Here is a 20591-nt window from a genome sequence, read left to right as displayed (position 1 = left end):
CCCAGCCACTCTGGGCGGCTTCCAAAAAAATATATTAAAATACTGTAATACATCAAACATTAAAAGCTTCCCTAAACAGGGCTGCCTTCAGATGTCTCCTAAAAGTCTGGTAGTTGTTGTTCTCTTTGACATCTGGTGGGAGGGAGTTCCACAGGGCGGGTGCCACTAAAAAAAGGAGGGCGGGGAGAAGAACCACCTAACTGAGGCAGCTAGAATTAAGCAGTTCTTGGGGCAGGGAGGGGGGGGAACCTTTGGGTGACGTTTTGGCAATGGAGCTAAAGGCAAGATGGGTGGTTTTGGATAAAGCAGGCCATACTTTGAAGTTGGAATTTTCTTGTATGTTTGCAAAGCAGAGGTGGTTTAGGGGAGCATACAAATAGGTATGACGACAGATCTGGGAAAGATCTCCGCCTTCCAGAGTACACAGTACTGGGCTGGATGAACTCTGTCTAAGGCAGCTTCCCACATTCATAGCAGGGAAAACCATACAAGTATGATAACTTGTAAGTATGACAGGAGGGAGGGAGATGCTCATTTCCAAACATACTATCATCCTTTACTTAGTATTTAGGTCCTGGTCAGCCTTTAGCTAGCTTGGGCTTCACATTAGCTTAATATCCCCCAGTATTAATTGGGAGACACTTTTTGTGCCAGGAATCTCTCTGTGTGTGTATAACATATTACACACAAAAAAAATCATTCTGTAAAAATTACTAGCCTACACTTCTTTTTTACTAGCATGAAAAGAAGCTTAATAGCCTGTTTCCATGGCAGCTGCAGAGGAGGTTGGCATGCCTGCCAACCTGATTCTTGACAGCTTTATATTCACCTGTGTAATCTTGCCCTTCATGGGCGATTCATACTGTAGCTGCAAACCACAAAGTGCTTGGATCTGTAAAACTGTGGATTCCTTTTTGCCTCAGGGAGGCATTTTGACAGATGCACAGATAATTCAGGTGAACCAGCGCGTGAAGGAGCTCTTGGCATTAATCCGTCCCAATGCAGTCGCTCTAGTGGATTCGTTTGACTTCCATGACAACGTTCTTGGATCTGTGCTTGGCCGATATGATGGTAACGTCTATGAAAACATGTTTGAGTGGTCAAAGAAATCACCACTAAATAAAACACAGGTCAGTAAATATTTTATTCCCTTCCCTAGTATATCTACCAATTGTGAGGCGCAGTAAGAAATGCAGAGTTATCAAACAATGGTTTGAAAAGAAAATCCTGAGGTAAAATTGTGACCTTTTTCTATGGTTAATGTAGTGGTGCAGGCCTCTTGGGGTTAGTAAAAATATTTTAAAGTTGCCCCCAGGTTGCTTGAGTTGTGCACCCTGAATTAAGGAAACTACAAGGTTCACATCCTAACTAAACCACAAAACATCATGGCTGGGGTGGATAGGTGGGCCCTCTTATTTCTTCTCATTTTTCTGCTTCTACCAAACATCCAGACTCTGACTTAAAAAGGATCCTAGGCCTTGTTTCACTGTCATGTGTAGTAGTAATTGATATGGTGCTATTACCATTACAGTAGTGATAAGCTGTGCATGTATATTCTGAAGTACTCAAAAGGTTTGCAGCTCTGTGAGGGAGCTGCATGGTTCTTGCAGCACGAGAGACCTTAACTTTAAACCAAACACTTAATAACAACTTATCTTGTTACTTCTACAGGTCCATGAATCTTTTCACAAGCACCTGAAGCCAATGCAAGCCAAACTGTGATGGCGTTTGCTGCTCTTAATGCACTATTCTCCAGTTCCTGGAATTGATGTCATTTGCCCTATGAGCACTTGAATCACTTGGCAAATCCAAACAGTCATAGGGTAGTTACTAATTGTAGCCTTTCTTCCCAATTTTTAATAAATTTTGAAAGGATTAGAGTGGGGGGAACACAGGATTATAAAAGTGCAATTGTAATTATGCTCAGAAACTAACCTTTTTAATGATTCAAAAAAAGCTTTACAGATTGGTGTGAAGTGTCAATTTGTGAAGCAGTTTAAACTGCTGCAGAGGCCTGTTTCATCTATAGCAGAATATTCACTACTAAGTAGTTATGGAGGTAGCTGCTGGGGAGCAACAGCTTCTCGTCTGGAAACTCCTTTAAAGCTCAATATAGTATTGCACACCTTGTCAGCATTTATACCCAACACAGGTGAGAATTGTCGGAATCCTCCACATTTATTCTACTTTAGTGAGGTCTCCAAAAGTCTTGTCAGGAACTGGGCTTTGAGGACCTGGTCAGGAATATTTTGTGTTCATCATAGCTTCCATACTTTTGTGTACCAGTACTAAACTCCTGTCATCATGGGTTCAGACTCTCAGCAAGAGTCGTTGTCATCTTGTTTGTTTGTGTGACACAGTGCTTTCCCAGACAGCAGCTAGGAGTTCATCTCCCTCATTCTCTAGAGCTGTAAATCATAACACATCACCCATACAACTGCCTCTAAGGCACAGAAGTGTGTTCTGTCTCCCGCTATTACTATTTGTTTGTAGTGCTGCCTTTCATCTAGGACTGTGGTAACAAGGAATGGAAAAATGTCAAGGTTCCCTGCTCTTGAGTCTAGAAAGTAATAATGGGAATACTTTTACCTTTGCAGTTCTTAAAATTTTACACAGTTTCTGATCTGTAAAGCTTTTAATGTGAAACTAGTTGAGAGAGGAAACCTCCTTCACCCCACTTGCCTCATTTGACCTGAAAGGTGAGCAAGATCACAGTCTCTGAAACACTTTAAGAGGGAATGATTTGTGCCCTGCATTTTAATGAATCATAGACTTGATGGGAATATGGTCCAAACTTCAATGATGGACAGAAGTCTTGTCAGCCTACCTACACAATCTGGATCTCGGGGTACCGTAGAGAACAAGAGTACCCAGTAAGGTGCCTTTAGACTAAGTAACTCCAGGTTACTATACTGTTAGCAGGCTAACATTTTAGTATTGTACAGAAATATGAAATCAGTGTGACTAAAAATTGTGGCAAAATGGTTGGATTCTGCCTTGTTAATATTATCCTGGCACATCAAGATTTAAAGATCATCAACTGAGGAACTTTGAGTTGCCTTCAATTATGTGAAATTGTGTAAGGGGTTAAAACTGGAATTTCAGAGTTGATTCTTGGACCAATCTGATGCCCCCCATTCAAGAGCTGAACCTACTGCAAGGCTATCCTCACACAACCTTCAAGCAGAAGCACTGTATATTTGAACTGAATACTGACTGTAAAATTTATGTTAATGTCTAGCTGCTGAATCATTCCATCTAACATACCTAATTACTGTACTGTTAACAATGTGCATACTGTGTGCTTCCAGTACCTTGCTGATTGAAAAATGATGCAGTTGGAGAACACCTTATGTACCCTTAATAAATAAATTCATTTTAAAACAGTAAAAATACTTATGTGTGTATGATTGTGTCTTTTCATTCATGTAAAGCACCAGAAGCAAGGGAAGTGGGGAAGGTGTAATGAACACTGCTTTAAAGGTAGAAGTATTTAGGAATACATTTATTTGGAAATAGAAGTTGGCTTGCTTAAGCCCTGTGGTTCTCTTCATTACTTTCAGCATAGTCTTGAGGAAAACTCTGCTGGCTTCAGACATCCCTGAATGCTAAAGACACAGTGAGGAGGATGGCTATCTTCCAACAGTCTCCCAGGTACCAATGGCTTCCGCCTGGCAGCTTCATCCCTGACTTCCACCTATGGATATCCACTGGTTCATCCATTCACTTTGCACCTGAAAGGTGACTTCTGCCACCCCATGAACATGTAATTCCCATGTCATGTCTGAAGGGCAACATATGCGCGCGTGTGCACACACACACATGCCATTCACCTCAACCACATTCAAAACTTTCCATTCATACAAGATACGTAAATGTATAGAATGAATTGAGTGGTATTAAAAGGATATGCAGAAGGGGGGGAGGAACCATGGAGGGGTAGAGGTGGAAGTCTTAAAATAGGAGATTGATGTCTGAAAATGCATAACTATATTTATTTATTTTAAAAGAGAGAGACGTTACTCCATTAGCCACTCTTCATTCATATACATGGCCCAGCTTCAATCCACAAATGTCCACACAGCTTATGTCAACGAGCTTCCATAGGTGAATTTCAACCAGCTTACATCCACAAACATAAGTCTGCTTCAGCCTTCTGGCATCCACTGCTTTCCAAATGCAAACTCCCCAATGGTTTCCCCGCCCCAACATTTGCCAGCTTCCAACCATGGATATCAGCCACCTTCAAGTTGCAATCCTGCTTCACAAGGGAACTTGCCTTCTCATCGCTCCACAGCTTCCTGCTGTGAGGTGATCACCTCATTCTGTCTGCCAGTTCACCTGTATGTGGAAGGACCTGGTGCTGAATGCCACAGCTGTTGCCCACTGTGTTCTCTTTAGGAAGGAAAAAGTTGTCTCGTCTCTTCTTGCCTTGGCTTTCCACTTGACCCGATTTTACATATCCACTCAGGCGCCATGTTCTTTTGTGACATCACAGGCAGTTCACAACCAATGGCAGCAGCTGAGGAGGCATCATCATAACCTCCTCCGTCCTCACAATGGTGGGTACAGCTCAGCTGTTGTCTGTTTGCTTGGTTATTATTTAAAAGATGTATAGCCCATCCTTTATCTGTGCTAATAACAGAGAATGGAACACCATGGGCCCAGGGGTGGAGGACCGTCTCTCAGCCTGATGGCTGCATTCCCCTATGGCTAGTGGCAAAATGACAAATTTGACCATTATTGTCTTAAAGGAGGAAAGCATCACCCCCTCCTCCATTCGGTTAAGCAAGGGGCATAGTCAAAATTCAAGGAATCATCCCAACCAGGCAAAAGCACTCCAGAAGGTTGTGAAGTCCTGAGGGTCAGGCTGCCTTTGATCTACTGGCTAGAAACTCCCCACCTGGGTATATAATAATATATATATTTAAAATAAGGGTATTTCCAACAGTAGTTGTACTCAGAGCAGAGCCATGGAATCGATATAGACAGGCCCACATCCTGGACGGGTGGTATGACAGCTGGCAGCTGGGGCAATGCTTCATGTGCCCTCATGCTTGGTCTCAATAGGCAGTGAGTTCCACAGGCGCTGCCACGCTAAACGATCTTGCAAGGGCCGGTCCTGCACAGAGCCGTTTGCGCTTGCGCAGAAGGAAGTAACGTTCTCTCCCCCCCTCCTTTGAATGAATCATTCAAAAGAGTGCGACTTCCGGTTTGGCGCGCTGCGAAACGTAGCTCCGCGTGTGCAGTACAGTATATGGGCAGAGCGTTCCGCCGGGACTACGTTTCCCAGAAAGCTTTGCGGCCACTCAGCTGGGAAGAACCTCCCTTGCTTGGCGAGCACCTGGTCACCGCAGGTGAGAGTAGCTGTGCTCTTGCTGTTTCCAAAGGAAGAGGCTGGAGGCTGCAGGGGTCCGGAGGCGCCGGAGGCTTCAGGCGGCTCCCAGCCCAAGGAAAGGGGCAGTTTGCGAGGCGATTTATTCCCGCTGCCGGTGTAAGGGTAGCATTTGCCGCGGACGCCGTCTGCCATGGTAACTTGGTTATGCTTCCATGGGCAACGGTGCAGGTACGCCTCCACCGGCACCGGGGCGGGAAGCGTGTATAAAACGTAACGTTAAAATGCCACAGGTGTGACGCGTCCATGTCCACACGTACAAATGTTGCCAGCATAAATTTGATATAGGTAAGCGAACTCGACAGGGCTGGATTGTTTGTCAACCCTGTGGATGGCATTGCTTTAAGTGCGTTGTATCCCCTTCTGCTTTATGTTTGATGATTGCTAGCAATGGGCTACAGAGAGATGCCCAGTTTGAAGTGGAGTACTCCGGATTCCTTCTGTGGCCCTATTGTGTTATAGGCTTAGTTATAACTTCTTTTTACAAGGGAATATTATCCTTTATCATTAACTCCACAGGTTAAAAAAAAAAAGCATGGCAAAAAGAAAAAGGTACCATTTAAAATTGCAATCATGGGTGTAGGCAAGGGGGGTAGCTGTGCACCCCCAAAACAAGCAAATAAATAAAAATGCTTAACTAACTGACCAATTGCGTCACAGATAATTCAGTTCTGCCCCCCCCCCATCCTGGCTACGCCCATGGTTGCAATCCCATGCTGTTGGAGAATGCCTTTGCCCATTTGTTTCAATGAGCAAATGTGTATCCCAACTGCTGTAATAAATAGCAAAAGCATTAGGGTGCTTGTTTTATGAAGCTCATAGTCATTCCAGTGAGGTAGTGTGCTGTGATGGCTAAAGTACTGGAGCTGGATATGGGACACCCAAATTTAGATTCTTGCTAGCTGTGAAGCAGGTGTTGTTGGGCAAGTTGCAATAGCTCAGTTTTCTTCATAAGGTTGTTGTGAGACTAGAAACGTAGCTGCTCTGGAAGGTGCAATTGCTTTAAATAAATAAAATTCTCTGAGCTCTTTGCCACCATATAACAATCAATAAAATGTATCCCTTACCCGCATTGGTCTCTACAGGCACAGTGGGCACTGCTGCCATCCAACAGCTTGACCAAATGCGCACTCCTCCATTGTCTTCCGAGACAAACGGATGCCGACAACTATTTTCAAAGCCTCAATAAATGAAAAATATTTATGATGCTAAATTGGTCATTTTTATTGTTCCGTTTCTTTTTTTAGGTGAGGGAGGCGGAGGTATTGACCACTGTATTAGCATCGTAAAGATGATTAATGTCTGAGTGGAACACAAGAGAAAGAGGCAGAATATGCCATTGAGAGTCATGATATGGTAAGGCAGACCTCATTAGTCAATTCTTCTAATGGATTGGGCAAGGCCCTGTCCCACTGTCCCAGCCAGCCTAAACACCAGCATGATACGCCAGAGAGAGGTTAGCTCAGGCACAGAGGTTTTTCTGAGTATGCATCTAGGAATCCAAATCCCCATCTATAGTTCTTGCTTCCCCACTCCTCCCATGAAATCTCTGTGGGTGGCAACCCAAGCTAATAACACTTCATAGTGAAATTGTCCATGCAACTAACTTTAATTAACGCAAAAAGGAAAGACTATCCTCTGTACACTCTACTGTAGCCAGAACACAACAGGGCCCCATTCACACCATACATTTAATGCACTATGATACCACTTTAAGTAGTCATGGCTTCCTCCAAAGAATTCTGGGAGCTGTAGTTTATTAAATGTGCTGAGAGTTGTTAAGAGTCCTTATTCCCCTGCCAGAGCTACAGTACCCAGAATCCCCTGTGAAGAGTGACTGGTTGTTAAACCCACTCTGTAGCTCTCTGCCGGAGGAGAGGACAGGTGGTGGAGGATGTGCAAATCTGAGGCTCACTGCAAGTTATCCTTTTAAGGCTAAACCATTTAGTGTGACATGAGAACCCTCCCTATGGCTACCAGCTCTTGGTTTCTGGAGTTTGTTATGCACCTGTCTGCATTTAGAGAGCTAGTTTGCACTAGTAACGTTTTTGTCTTTGCTTTTGTTTTTCTAACAAATTGTCTGCCCCTTTCCCCTTTAGGCAGTGAAACCGAAGAAAGGACTGAAAAGTATGTGTGTTTGTGTTTCCACACTTTTATGACCCTTTTGATATTGGTTTAGGGTGGAGATACTTTCCCATAGCATCATCCAGTATATGTAACATTTTCATCATCAGTTTGAGGAAAATGCAGAGCCAATAACACTATGGCCCTATGTAGTAGTGTTGATATTTTGGGGGAGGGAAAGCATTGGATTTTTTTCTATGATAATTAAGCTACTTTATATAAGTTACTGTGTATTGGGAAATTTCCAGCTTTCATTGGAACATTTTTTGCTGCACTAAAGAGTGATCTAATTCAGTGTGTTTATTTTACTTGTATTTTGTAAACAAAGCTTTAAAAAGTGACCCATCTTAAATATTTTGTCCCAATGCACCACTGGCATTTGATCTGAAATATTTAAGAGGGAAAATTAAAGTGCATGCAATGTTCTTTAAACTGTAGACTTTTTTATTGGAATACGTAAAAATATTTGAGGATAATAGCACATATTTCTTGTGCATCATTTAACTTTAAGAAAAACCGAAGTACGAAAAAGCTTTTGACAATTCTGATAAATTTTAGCAGTCCAAAGAGCTACACATGATATGCTCACTTGAATACTTGCTAGGGACAATCACCTGAAAAACATTAATCCCAACTTCAAAACAACAAAGATTGCCTACTATTCTGTTTGCAATGGATATCCACTCATAGTTACGAATGAACTTAGAACACAGAACATTCTTTATGGAAAAATATAATAAAGGTGTAACACTGCAAATCTTGCTTTGCCCATTGAGAGCCAGCCAGCCTTTGGGGTGTGCGAATCCACACGCTTCACCCATTTGAGTTCCCCACTCTCTTCCTTTGTTGGCTTTAATAAAAATCCAGCATTATGGGTTATATCCAATCATTCCAGTAGCACAAGGACTTCTCTGTGTGTAACAGGAATTTATCTCCTTGTCCTGTGCTTCCTCCGAAATCTGCTCCGGAAGGAAATGGAGAGGTGGAATTCCTTGTACTAATTGAATGACTTTGTCAGCTACATCCCCTAGATCTGCATCAATGGTGCCCGTAGCTAGTGCTAACCAGGCTCCATCTCAGCCAGGGATGCCAACCCATTTCAAACCCACATCTGAGACCTTTGTTAAATGGTTGATATTGGTTCACAGGCAGCTAATACACAGGATCTATTACGTATGTCTATATATTTGTCTATATATTTCTTGTCTCTGGAGTTCCTGTCAAAATATGGCGGCCTTGGATCTCACTTGTTGCAGCAAGCCCTTTCCTAAGTTTATGCTGGGATAGATTTTTGAGACTGTAAACTCTGTCTTATTCTAGGCTCCATTGATGATGTTCTTGGTGATCTCCTTGGTGATGAAGGTAAATAAGCAGTGAAATGGAAAATGGTGTTTTAAAATTCTGTAGGAACCAGTTTGTCAAGTAAGACTTTCAAATGAGGCATGGCTACTAGAGGGAGGGCCTGATCCATGATGGTGCCCTGGTTGTGGAGTTCCTTCCCCTAGTAAAATTGCCTGGTGTAATCATCAATACTCTTTCAGATGTCCGGTAAAGTCACACTATTCATACATGATTCTAATAGTCTGCACTTTTCATTTTTAACTCTTGTTCTCACTGTTTTGTTGGGTTTGGGGAAGTTGTTTTTAAGGATCTTTTAAGCTTCTATGGTCAGCTTTAATTTTTGTAAGAAATGTTCTGTTTTAAGGGAGATATGGGCAAACATTTTCCTAGGTGACTTAGCTGTGATGGCTGCTGTGTAGTGAGGAGAATGTTGAGGCCTCACTGCGTTTCAGGAAGATGGAGACAACCATTGTGTTCACCATGCTGGCCTGCTCATATACTTCATGACTAATCTGCCTGGGTCTATGTTTATGCAAAGTGTGCTCAACCCCTAGCTTGTTTGTTGAGACTGCCAGCATCAGAGGTTGTTCAGGTTGCTGTGCAACTGTTAGGACAAAGGATATAACCTATGCTGCAACCTCCTAAAATCCCCATCTCTCATTCCTAGATGATGTTCCCCTTAAATCCAGCAAACCTGCCTCGTTTGTTAGTAGTGCAGGAAGACCCAGAGGAATCGCCTCACAGACCAGCAAAAAGTAAGGAATGGCATTGCTATTTGTGACTTTAATGCTTTCGGCACACACACACAAAAAGATAGCGGTGCTGTTGGAGCCTCTTGAGAATTCCTCCTTTATTGTTTTCCCCCAGCATCTCTCAATTTCCCCTCTGTTTAAAGAACCTTTTCTAAGTAGAGGCACTACTGAAATCTGCGTAATTTTGAGGGTGTTTCAATGAGGCCAGTGTTGTTTTCTAGGCTACTGTATTTTATTATTATTCTTGCACACGCTAAGCTCTGGATTTTCCCACCCTCCAGGGGCCTCTTAGGGGATGATGTCTTCAGCAAAATGGTTCTTGAGGAAGAGGAAGATGCAGAGGTGAGGGAAAAAAAATAAGAGTCCACATCTTCTCTGCAAGGTAAATGAAGGCATTTCCATTGATGCAACTGGACAGCAACTGGTGTTTTCCTGCAGGTTATTGCTGTACCTGAAAACATGGCATTGAAAGGAGAATATACAGTACATCAACTTCAGTCATGGGTGGTGGGGAGGACATGGACCTGTAGAACTTTTCCAACCATTTCCCACTGGGGCACAATATTTGTCTCTTTGGAGTATGAGCCCCAGATTAATAATGTGCATATGTTGGCAGCACTTAGATTAAGTGCCTTGGAGTGTTTGGTTTTCCCCCTCTTTTATTGAAAGGCAGCATAAAAATACTGCAAGCAATGAAGCAATAACTTGTGTGTTCATTCATTCACCCCTAAGGATCCTGATATCTCAGATGCAGACCCAGGAGCTCTTCTAGAGACCTTGAAGGTAAATTGAAAAGACTTTTTTTGTTTTCTTTGGCAGGGCAAAAATAGAAGTTGAGTGTGCTGTGCTCTGCTAGATGTGAAAAAGTGGAATATACTCATTCTGAGTATATGTGTTCTCTCCTGTGCCAGGATATAGATGACATGGATGCTGATCTTCTAGGCATAAAGAAAGCGCCCGCTCAGAAACTGGGGAAGAATATGGCAAAAACTCGGCCGTTGAATGAGCCAGCAAGTTCTGCTAAGAAAACATCAATCACTGAGAGACGTAAGACTCCTTTGTTTCAGGACTCAAGAAATACTCAAATTTGTGTGAAGAGCTACTATAGTAGAAACAATCTCTTAGTGGTACCTGTTCTTATTCTTAACATTACTACAATTTATTACTAGCCTTTCACCCTAATGTCCCAGGGTGGATTACAACAGTTAAAACACAATATAACGCTATATGAGAAACAGTTTAAAACAACTTTGAAGCAACTTCTTGTCATCTTTGTAGCCATGTCTATGATGATTACTTATTGATTAAGGACTAATGACATCCCTGAGAAAAGGAATGGGTTGTGTCCTTATCTGCTTCTAATGTTGCACCTACAGAATCCTCTCCAGACTTTTCAAAAAGTTGACTCACACCTGCAAGGAGCATTTAAGTTCACAGTGACTTGAGACAGAACTTTCCTTGTTACATTAGAATTGGACATGAGCAAAAGTATCCGCTATACCTGTTGTTTTAATACAGGAGACTCAGAAGGTGGAATCACTAAGAATCCCAGCTCTACTCTCACCACTTCCAGAAATCTGAAACAGAAGTTTTCCTTTGAAGGTAAGCTCTGCTTGTTAGCTTGAGAGGGAGGCTATTTGTGTATGTGCATATGCACACACGCATGTGCTCATGTAAAATGCATTTTTAAAAACCTAAGTTTGAGCATGAGTTTGACCAAGCTGCGGGAGGCAGTGGAAGACAGGAGTGCCTGGCGTGCTCTGGTCCATGGGGTCACGAAGAGTCGGACACGACTAAACAACAACAACAAGTTTGAGCATACAAGTACATCTAGATGGGGAAAGGTTAGGGTGTGACAGTGACACATTTATGCACAACCAACATGGGGCCTACCTGATTCAACACTGTGCTACTTCATTTTTAAAAATAAGTTTATTTATAATTTTCATTTATAACAAGTAAACACTTCAACAAAAATTGAATTAACAAAAGAATTAAACAATCCTCACATATCAAACCTCGACTTCCCTCCCCCTCTTTCAGTGGTTCCATAAATTTACCCTTTTTCTTCTTCTTCTGCACATCCCAATTAACTCTTTATTCTTTCCCAGCTAATGTCTTAATTTGTTTACAATTTGTAAATATTCAGTAAATGATTTCCATTCCTTAATAAAAAGTTTGTTGTCTTGATTTCTTATTCTTCTGGTAAGTTTTGCCATTTCTGCATAGTCCATTAATTTCTGTAGCCATTCTTCTTTCGCCAGGACTTCTTCTTTCGCTTTTTGGCGATTATCATTATTGAGGCAGTCATTGCATACATAAATCAATTTCTATATTGTTTAGGTAACTCTTATCCCATAATTCCCAAAAGAAAAGCTGCTGGGTTTGGGGGGCTTTTTTACAAATGTTATCTTAAACACCTTTTTCAATTCATATCCTATCCCAGTAAGCTTTAACCTTATAACAAGACCCCACCACATATGGAAAAAGGTGCCTTCTTTCCCTTTGCATTTCCAATACATATTCAATTTTGATTTATACATTTTTGCCATTGTACTTAGTGTTAGATACCATCTCTATAACATTTTCATATAGTTTTCTCTTAAACCATACCATGCTGTAAATTTTATGTCCATGTTCCACAGTCTTTCCCATGCTTCCATGTCTATGTTATGACCAATATCTATTGCCCAATGTATCATTGAAGATTTCACTTGTTCATCTTTTGCCTCCCATTCCAATAACATCTTATACATTTTAGACATCACTTTAACTTTACAATTTAGCAGGTCTCTCTCTAGTTGAGATACTTGTTCCCCAAACCCCCGTTTCCTATATTTTTTGTATACTACATTCAGATGATAATATTGTATCCATGTTGTTAACATTCCTGATAAATTCTTAAACTCTTTTTATTTAACTTCTCCATCTTCCTCTTTTAACAAATTTCTATAAGTTACCCAGTTTTCTGTCTTCTTCTTCTTCTCCTCCTTCTCCTCCTCCTCCTCCTCCTCCTCCTCCTCCTCCTCCTCCTCCTCCTCCTTCTTCTTCTTCTTCTTCTTCTTCTTCTTCTTCTTCCTCCTCCTCCTCCTCCTCCTCCTCCTCCTCTTCCTCCTCCTCCTCCTCCTCCTCCTCCTCCTCTTCTTCTTCTTCTTCTTCTTCTTCTTCTTCTTCACCGCTATAGCTTCTACTGGGGTAAGCCATAGTGGTATTTGGTCTCCAATAAATTTTTACATTTATCCCATACTCTATACATTCCCCGACCCCCATTATATGGTTTGTAAATCCTTTATGTACTTTCACTTTTTCATACCACAAATACATTTACCAGCCATATATGTTATCATGACCTTCCAAATCTAAAATATACAGATTCTTCCATAACAAAACACTGTGTTACTTCTGAGGCCATTTTGCTGCAGGAATCCATCCAAACCTAAGTGATGGGCATGGAACAACAATTCACCAAAGAAAGGGCTATTTGACATCATAAAATTAATTTACTAAGCACTGGAGAAGAATTCAATCCTTTCCCTTGTAGTGCAGTTTTTTCCTATGCAGTGGCTGATGTGGTAACTTTGCTGCTCTGTTTTGCTCTTTGTCCGTTGTTTTGAAGTGATTGCCCACTCTCTTAGATGTATTTTTTCTCCCACAGATATAGACGACCCTCTAGCTGGTCTTTTGTCTGATGAGGAAGAGGACATGGTGAAGAAAGCGCCTTCCTTTGCCACCAAAAGTGTTCCAGAAACAAATGCTGGGACCTTGAAAGAGAAAGGTTAGTGAGGATACCAGAATTGCACCATTGGCTTGGCATCTTTTCAAATAAAAGCACACCACACATTTGTTTGTGCAAATGAAATGGTTGGCAGCCTTTCTCCACTCATCAATGCTTGTGATAGCATTTTTGGAAGTCTGTGGAAACGTAAGAGCCTGGTGGATCAGGCCCAGCACCTATCTATTCCAGTGCCCTGTTTCCTACAATGGCCAACCAGATCCTTTTGAGAAGCCCACAGGCATGGCGTGAAACAAGACCTCTCTCCCACGGTTGTTCCCCATTAACTACTGTTATAACAATAATTGAACAACAAACCAACAACACCAGAACTGGCTTATGAATATACATAACAATTTTACTGGAATAAATATATACCCTCATAAACCAACTAGACAATGAGCAAACCAAACTGCAATGTGCATAACCAAGCCTGGAGATAACTCATAAACATAGAATGTACCAGTGTCTCTCTCGTTGCTGTACTGGTTATGTATGTGATAAATATGTCATAACACAGCTGGAGCAAATAGTCGTTCACTGGAAGCACAAAGCAATAAACGTAGGAGCAGTTGCCAGAAAGCATTCTTCAAGGGGTCATCGTTAGCTGGAAGTGCAAAGCCAAAGGATCAATTGAAGCCAAATGGGTGAGACCTGTTCTCCAGATATTATCCGGATATTTGCTGTGCCTGTGAGTACCTTTTGTGTTGAGAGAACCGTGTTGAGTGATTAGCATCATGGACTGATGAAGCTTGCTGCGAAACCTTTGTTCCAGCTGTGTTATGACATATTTATCGCATACATAACCAGTACAGCAATGAGAGAGACGCTGGTACATTCTGTGTTTATATTATTATTATTATTATTATTATTATTATTATTATTATTATTATTTTATTAAGGGTTTTCTTGTTTTACAGTGTAAGTGTAAAAAAAGAAAGGGGTGGGTGGGTGGAGGGAGGGAGGTGGGGTTGGGTAGCGGTGTTTCTATTATGCTTAATGTATGTAGAGTTTGGTGTCAGCGTGCTTGCGTTGTTCACTTGTGTTCCTTTGGTGGTGAGAGAGGTTGGGGTTGGCCTAGGGTGTGATTGTTTGTTTGTGATTGGCTGTGGTGATCTTTGTTTTCGTGTGTGAGTGAGGTGGGTGGGTGTTTTGGATCAGGTTAGCCATATTGATTTGTATGCTTTTGGTGGATTATTGTCATTGTCCTGTTGGGCTGTGTATGTGATAAAGGGGAGCCATACCGGGGTGAAGGTGTCTTCTTCTGTTTGTCCCCGTGTCAGTTTCAGTTTATTAGTTAGTTTTTCTAGTAGGGCTGTTTCCCATACTATTTGGTACCATTGGTCCATGCTTACTCCTGACAGGTCTCTCCAGTGTCTGGTTATGGTGTTTCTGGCTGCTGAAAGTAGGTGGGTTATGAGTTCTTTGTGGTGTAAATGGGCATTGTTGTCTTGGAAGATGTACATTCTGTGTTTATTAGTATCTCCAGGCTTGGTTATGCACATTGCACTTTAGTTTGCTCATTGTCTAGTGGGTTTATGAGGGTATATATTTATTCCAGTAAAATTGTTCTTTATATTCATAAGCCAGTTCTGGTGTTGTTGGTTTGTTGTTCCCCAGTAACTGGCATTCAGAGGTGTTGTGCCTCTAATCCCAGAAGGGAGTATAGATCCATCATGACTGGTAGCCATTGATAGCTTTATTCCCCATGAATTTGTTTAGTCCCCTTCTAGATCTATTTATTTGTTTATTTTTTAATAATAAATAAATTCCGCTTTAAGCTTCGTAGGTCTCAAATCGGCTTCCAACAATAAAATATACATAATTTAAAACATAAATCAAATCTCCAACATTTAGCTATTTTTAGCACACACACACACACACACAAAATACCCCAATACAGCTAGTGGCTATAAAGGCATATTTTTTGGCAACAAGTTCCATGGGTAGCATTCAGCTAAGTTTTACGCCAAGCAGACTCACTGAAAAGAATGGATCTAACTTAGTCATGTTCATTAACTTCCATTGTGCTAACAGGAACTCTTATGCAGGCTTCTGCTAGTAGGACTGGTTATTTGAATCTGGCTCAAAATATTTAGCATGGAAATTATCAGCTATGTATTGGTCACACTGTGAGCATAATCTGAGCAGTTCTTGATTGGGGGGGGGAGGAAGCCCATTAGACCAGTTCTGTAATAGTTAGACCTCATTGGTGCAATCTCTTTCGATTCCGTTTATTAGGAACACCTGTGTCTGCAGCTCCTGGCCACGTTGCTGCCCCCGAACGGAAGCGGGACGAGTTAACATTTGAGGTTGATGGAGATGATCTCATGGATGCCATGGGGTTTGGTGAGAGCCCGAAGACAGAGCTGAAATCCGGAAGAAAGGACGGAGAGTAAGCAATCTCCCTAAAACTCACTAAAATGGAGTTGTGCAATACTTTCAGATTAAAGGAGATTAATGGCATGACTGGAAAAGTTGAACATTTGGGATAAGCTAAGGCGAACGAACTCATATTTGCACTGTCGCTCCTGATTTAGTTGCAGTGTACCTAGGAGAGGGCTGGCATGACTTATGAAAAAGACTGTGTACAGTTCTGGTCCCCATATATGGAAAAGGGATATTGTTGGGAAAGGTTCAGGAAAGGGCAACTAAAATGATCAAGGGGATGGAGCAAACCTCCTGTGAGGAAATGTTACGGCATTTTGGACTTCTTAGTTTAGAGAAAAGGTGAGTTAAGAGGTGATACAATAGAGTTTACCAAACTGCGGGAGGCAGTGGAAGACAGGAGTGCCTGGCATGCTCTGGTCCATGGGGTCACAAAGAGTCGGACACGACTAAACGACTAAACAACAACAACAACAGAGGTTTATAAAGTGATGCATGACATGAAGAAAATGGATAGAGAAAAGTTGTTCTCTCATAACACTAGAACTTATGGACATCCCATGAAGCTGAATGCTGGAAGATTCAAGACGGGCAAAACAAAGTACCATATTTTTTGCTCTATAAGACTCACTTTTTCCCTCCTAAAAAGTAAGGGGAAATGTGTGTGCATCTTATGGAGTGAATTCAAGCTGTGCAGCTATCCCAGAAGCCAGAACAGCAAGAGGGATTGCTGCTTTCACTGCGCAGCAATCCCTCTTGCTGTTCTGGCTTATGAGATTCAGAATATTTTTTTTTCTTGTTTTCCTCCTTTAAAAACTAGGTGCGTCATATGGTTTGGTGCATCTTATAGAGCGAAAAATACGGTACTTCTTTATCCCTACAAGAGGCAGTGATGGCCACCAACTGGAATGACTTTGTAAGAGAATTCAGACAAATCCATGGGGGATAAGGCTTTCAATGGCTACTAACCATGAGGACTATGTTCTGGCGAAGCAGTATCCTGAACACCAGTTACTGGAAACTGCAGGAGGGGAGAGTGCTGGAGGCAGCATCTTAAAACCTATTTCTAGCATAGAGGTGTGAGACTTCCTTCTACTAATTTCTGGAAACAGAGTTTTTATTTCTAAGCCTTATCAGAAATGGTCCGTGTGTTTTTTTCTCATCTGCCGTACTGTTAAAGTAAATGCTGGAATAATAGCTAAAGGTGGTCACAAAGCCATTAAGATTCTCCTCTTGACCTCCACATTCTCCGAACTGATCATATGGGTTGGTTGATAGAGAATTGCATTTTCTTTTGGCAGGGAGCAGTCTCGTCCCGCCCGATCCATGCTAGATGAATTGCTTGGGCAAGGAACAGCCAAAAAGCTCCTGGAGAGGCCAAAGACAGGAGAACCCAAGGAGTTCAAACTGGACAAGAAATATCAAAAGCAAGCAGGCAAGTGCCGTAGGGGTGATGAAACCTCTTGTTCCTTTTTCATGCGCACAGTATTCTGGGAAGTCCTTTTGCCCGTCCTCCTAAAACACGGAAAAGGCTGCAGCTGAAATTCAGTTCTCTCATAGGTTGTTTGATGATTGAAAATATCTTAGATCCGTGGTGAGAATCTCCTGACCCGCAGCCAAATTTCATCCCACCCACAGCCATCACCCACTCTGACTTTATTCCCCCCACTTAGAGCTTATCTGCCTCTCCCTCTCCCTCTCTCTCTTTGGGCTGCTACTCCTGCCACCTCCATGGCAACTGTACACAAAGCCTGTTCCTCTTGCTTTGCCAGCTCATGGACGAGGGTTTGGTGCCACCACGGTTTCCAGTTCTACTTCACAAGCAAGACACTCCAGCCCCCTTAGAGAGCAGCTGTTGTTGTTTGCCACTAAGCACTCTCAGAGCAGATAGTGCCTTATAGCAAGGTAGACCTGGTCCATCTAGCTCCTTACAGTCTATTCTAGCTGACAGTGGCTCTTCTGGCTTTCAGGCAGGGCTCTTTCACAGCTCTACTTTGAGAGAACAGAGGTTGAACCTTGGACTTTCTGCATGCACTCTGCTACTGAGCTACTGCTTCAACTTCTCATTTCTTCTTTTATAAAATAAAGACTATTATGCCCCAAACAGGAGGCAGCTGCACACTATTTTCTAGCTATCTTTTCGACTTGCTAGTACCTGGAGATTTCTTTTCTTTTAATTATTTGCTTTATTAACAATCTCTTATATCATATGACACATTTCATATAGCATATCTCGTATAACTTATATATGTGTGTGCGTGTATATATATATATATATATATATATATATATATATATATATACACACACACACATACATACATATAGTGGTACCTCGGGTTAAGTACTTAATTTGTTCCGGAGGTCCGTACTTAACCTGAAACTGTTCTTAACCTGAAGCACCACTTTAGCTAATGGGGCCTCCTGCTGCTGTGCCGCTGCAGGAGCACGATTTCTGTTCCCATCCTGAAGCAAAGTTCTTAACCTGAAGCACTATTTCTGGGTTAGCGGAGTCTGTAACCTGAAGCGTAGGTAACCTGAAGCGTATGTAAGCTGAGGTACCACTCTGTGTGTGTGTGTGTGTGTGTGTGTGTAAACATATACACATATTTATTGTACATCTTCTTGAGTAAACATATATATAATCTGTGTAAGCAGAAACCATATACAAGTAGTATTCTGTTTACTTACATAAATTGAACTAATTCGTATTTTTACTATCTTTTGTTGTCTTACCTATTTATTATTATGAATTAAAGAAAGAAAAAACCAGAAAAAAAGAAAAAGGTGTAGTTGGACTTCCTATCATTTCCCAGTGTATAGCCTTATTCTAGTAATGAATATACCTAACATTACTGACTTATTCTTTATATTCCTTCTAATACATTCTTACAACAGTTATTACCTTTTGACTTATTTCTCACATGTTCCACTATATAAGGGTCAATCAAATGCTGCCATATTATACCACTGTTATAATTTCATAAATATTTCTTATATTTATCCCATTTTGGTACGAATACTTGGCTTGTGTTGCCTCTCAAGCAATTAGTCAGTTGCGCCATTTCTACATATTCCTGTGATTTATTTTGCCAGTCTGTTATGGTTGGAACATTTCCCCCTTTCCAGTTTATTGCTATCAATGTTCAAGCTGCAGCCGTGGCATATAGAAAAATTTCCCTCAAATTTTTCGGAATATTGTTGCCGAGAACGCTTAGTAGAAAAGCCTCCAGCTTTTTTAAAAGGGTACCTGGAAATTTCAGGGCTTCCAAGGCAGGGCTGGGGAGCCTGTGGCTCTCCAGATGTTGTTGGATTCCATCCATCATCCCTGACCATTGGAAGCCCACCACATCTGGAGGGCAACACATGGGCTTCCTCTGCTCTTAAGTCTCTGAGAAAAGCAAGGGGGGGACATGTCTGTGCATCCCATCAGCATGACTCTCTGGGCTCTTTTTGTGTACAGAGAAGGAAGATACTTTGGGAGATGAGTTCACTTTTGGAGCCTACCAACCCACTGTGGCCATGATTCCAGAGGGAAGGCAGTCAAGACGACAGTCTGTCAGGTAATGGTAAATGCACAAGCCACCAAAGGTGGTTCGGTCTCCCACAAGGCTGCTTGTAAAATCCTGGCTCTCTCTCATTCGTTTCTATTTGCAGGTTTTCCTCGGAGAATCTCAGTGAGCTTAAAACAGACCAGAAACCAGCAACTCCTCATTCTGGCAGCCCTGTACGCAACAGGACTGCAGCTGATTGGCTGGGGCTGAAAGAGGATGATTTTAAACTGCCACCGTCACCTCCGCTAAAAGAATCCAGCAAGACCAGCATAAGAGGAGCCACACTGGATAGGCCGCCTAGCCCTTCTGATGCCGAGCCCCCCATTCCTACCAGCCATCTTCCTTCTAGGTCAAAAGCAGCTGCTGAAGAAGCAGCAGCAGCGCCAAAGCATGAACCCATCAAGGATGATGGTGAGGACAGCTGGCTGAGCAATGTCTTGTCTCAGAAGAGAACTCGAGCGCAGGAGAAAGAGAGGAGACCTGGGTCCTCGGAGATTCACCGAAAGGAAGTGGATCCCATCGCTCTTACCAGGTGAGCTCAGAGGTCGCTTGGATTCTGCACTTAACGTTCTTCAGATTCTCTAAACTGTTTTCCAAATTCAATACTATGCAAATTTCCCATGGGCACCCAAGTCATGAGGCACTTAGCCATTGGTATTGCACATGTCACCTTGCCTCGTTGCAAGTCTTGTAGGCTGATTTTTGGGGGAAAGTATTGTGTTAATTAACTATCCCCGTATTTTGGATTTTGTGTTTGTTTTTTTCAGCCAGGGGGCTCCATCCGCCTATCAGCAGTCTATTGCCCCAGTAGATAGGCCTGCCAGACTGGAACAACCTGGGTAAGAACTTCCTTGTGGGCTTCCACTTGGGCATTGTCATTGTGCGCTGTGGGAACAAGGATGCTCAACTAGATAGGCCTTTGGTCTGGTCCAGCAGAGCTTCTCTTAGGTTAAGTCATCTGGGTTATTGTTGTTGGAGATAAGCAGTGTCCAGTGCACAGCGGAATGACGAAAAGTACGTGCCAACATACTCTATATTGCTTTATTTACATTTCAAAGCTGGTAAGTTACAGAAAAACATCTTCCCTCTGCCGGAGCAGAGAAAGGCATCCTCTCTCCTCTAAAGCACGGAGAGAATCACAAACTGAAACTGCAAAGAACAGTGATAAACAGGAAACCAGTGTACGTCACATCCAGTCTCCATTCCCGTGGGAAACCCAACAGTGCATTTACTGTGGAATGTAAACAACCTGTCTCGTGACAAGT

At 42.1% G+C, this 20591-nt stretch overlaps 2 protein-coding genes across 9 annotated transcripts in view; both read left to right on the top strand.

The window, feature by feature from the left end:
* Positions 1-3393, top strand: part of ACOX1 (acyl-CoA oxidase 1) — a 33545-nt gene extending 30152 nt beyond the window's left edge. For all 3 annotated transcript variants that reach the window (XM_081899691.1, XM_081899692.1, XM_081899693.1), the window contains exons 13-14: positions 924-1130; positions 1672-3393. In XM_081899691.1, the coding sequence (XP_081755817.1) occupies positions 924-1130; positions 1672-1722 (258 nt within the window). In that variant the 3' untranslated portion in view covers positions 1723-3393. The remainder of the gene's footprint in view (positions 1-923; positions 1131-1671) is intronic.
* A 606-nt stretch (positions 3394-3999) lies between these two features.
* FBF1 (Fas binding factor 1) overlaps positions 4000-20591 on the top strand; it is a 35841-nt gene continuing 19249 nt past the window's right edge. For 2 of the 6 annotated variants that reach the window (XM_081899564.1, XM_081899561.1), the window contains exons 1-15: positions 5240-5357; positions 6643-6751; positions 7495-7522; positions 8840-8881; positions 9528-9615; positions 9894-9954; positions 10345-10395; positions 10524-10659; positions 11131-11214; positions 13268-13387; positions 15626-15779; positions 17074-17207; positions 19236-19335; positions 19430-19858; positions 20094-20165. In XM_081899564.1, coding sequence (XP_081755690.1) covers positions 6749-6751; positions 7495-7522; positions 8840-8881; positions 9528-9615; positions 9894-9954; positions 10345-10395; positions 10524-10659; positions 11131-11214; positions 13268-13387; positions 15626-15779; positions 17074-17207; positions 19236-19335; positions 19430-19858; positions 20094-20165 — 1502 coding nt within the window. In that variant the 5' untranslated portion in view covers positions 5240-5357; positions 6643-6748. Of the gene's footprint in view, positions 4563-5239; positions 5358-5459; positions 5684-6642; positions 6752-7494; positions 7523-8839; positions 8882-9527; positions 9616-9893; positions 9995-10344; positions 10396-10523; positions 10660-11130; positions 11215-13267; positions 13388-15625; positions 15780-17073; positions 17208-19235; positions 19336-19429; positions 19859-20093; positions 20166-20591 lie in introns of those variants that run through there. The other 4 variants (XM_081899562.1, XM_081899563.1, XM_081899566.1 and 1 more) reach the window with 4 other exon arrangements.

This window comes from Podarcis melisellensis, assembly GCF_964234715.1.
Source record: "Podarcis melisellensis genome assembly, chromosome: 2".
In the NCBI taxonomy this organism is placed as follows: domain Eukaryota; kingdom Metazoa; phylum Chordata; class Lepidosauria; order Squamata; family Lacertidae; genus Podarcis; species Podarcis melisellensis.
This window is presented reverse-complemented; position numbering and strand designations above follow the sequence as displayed.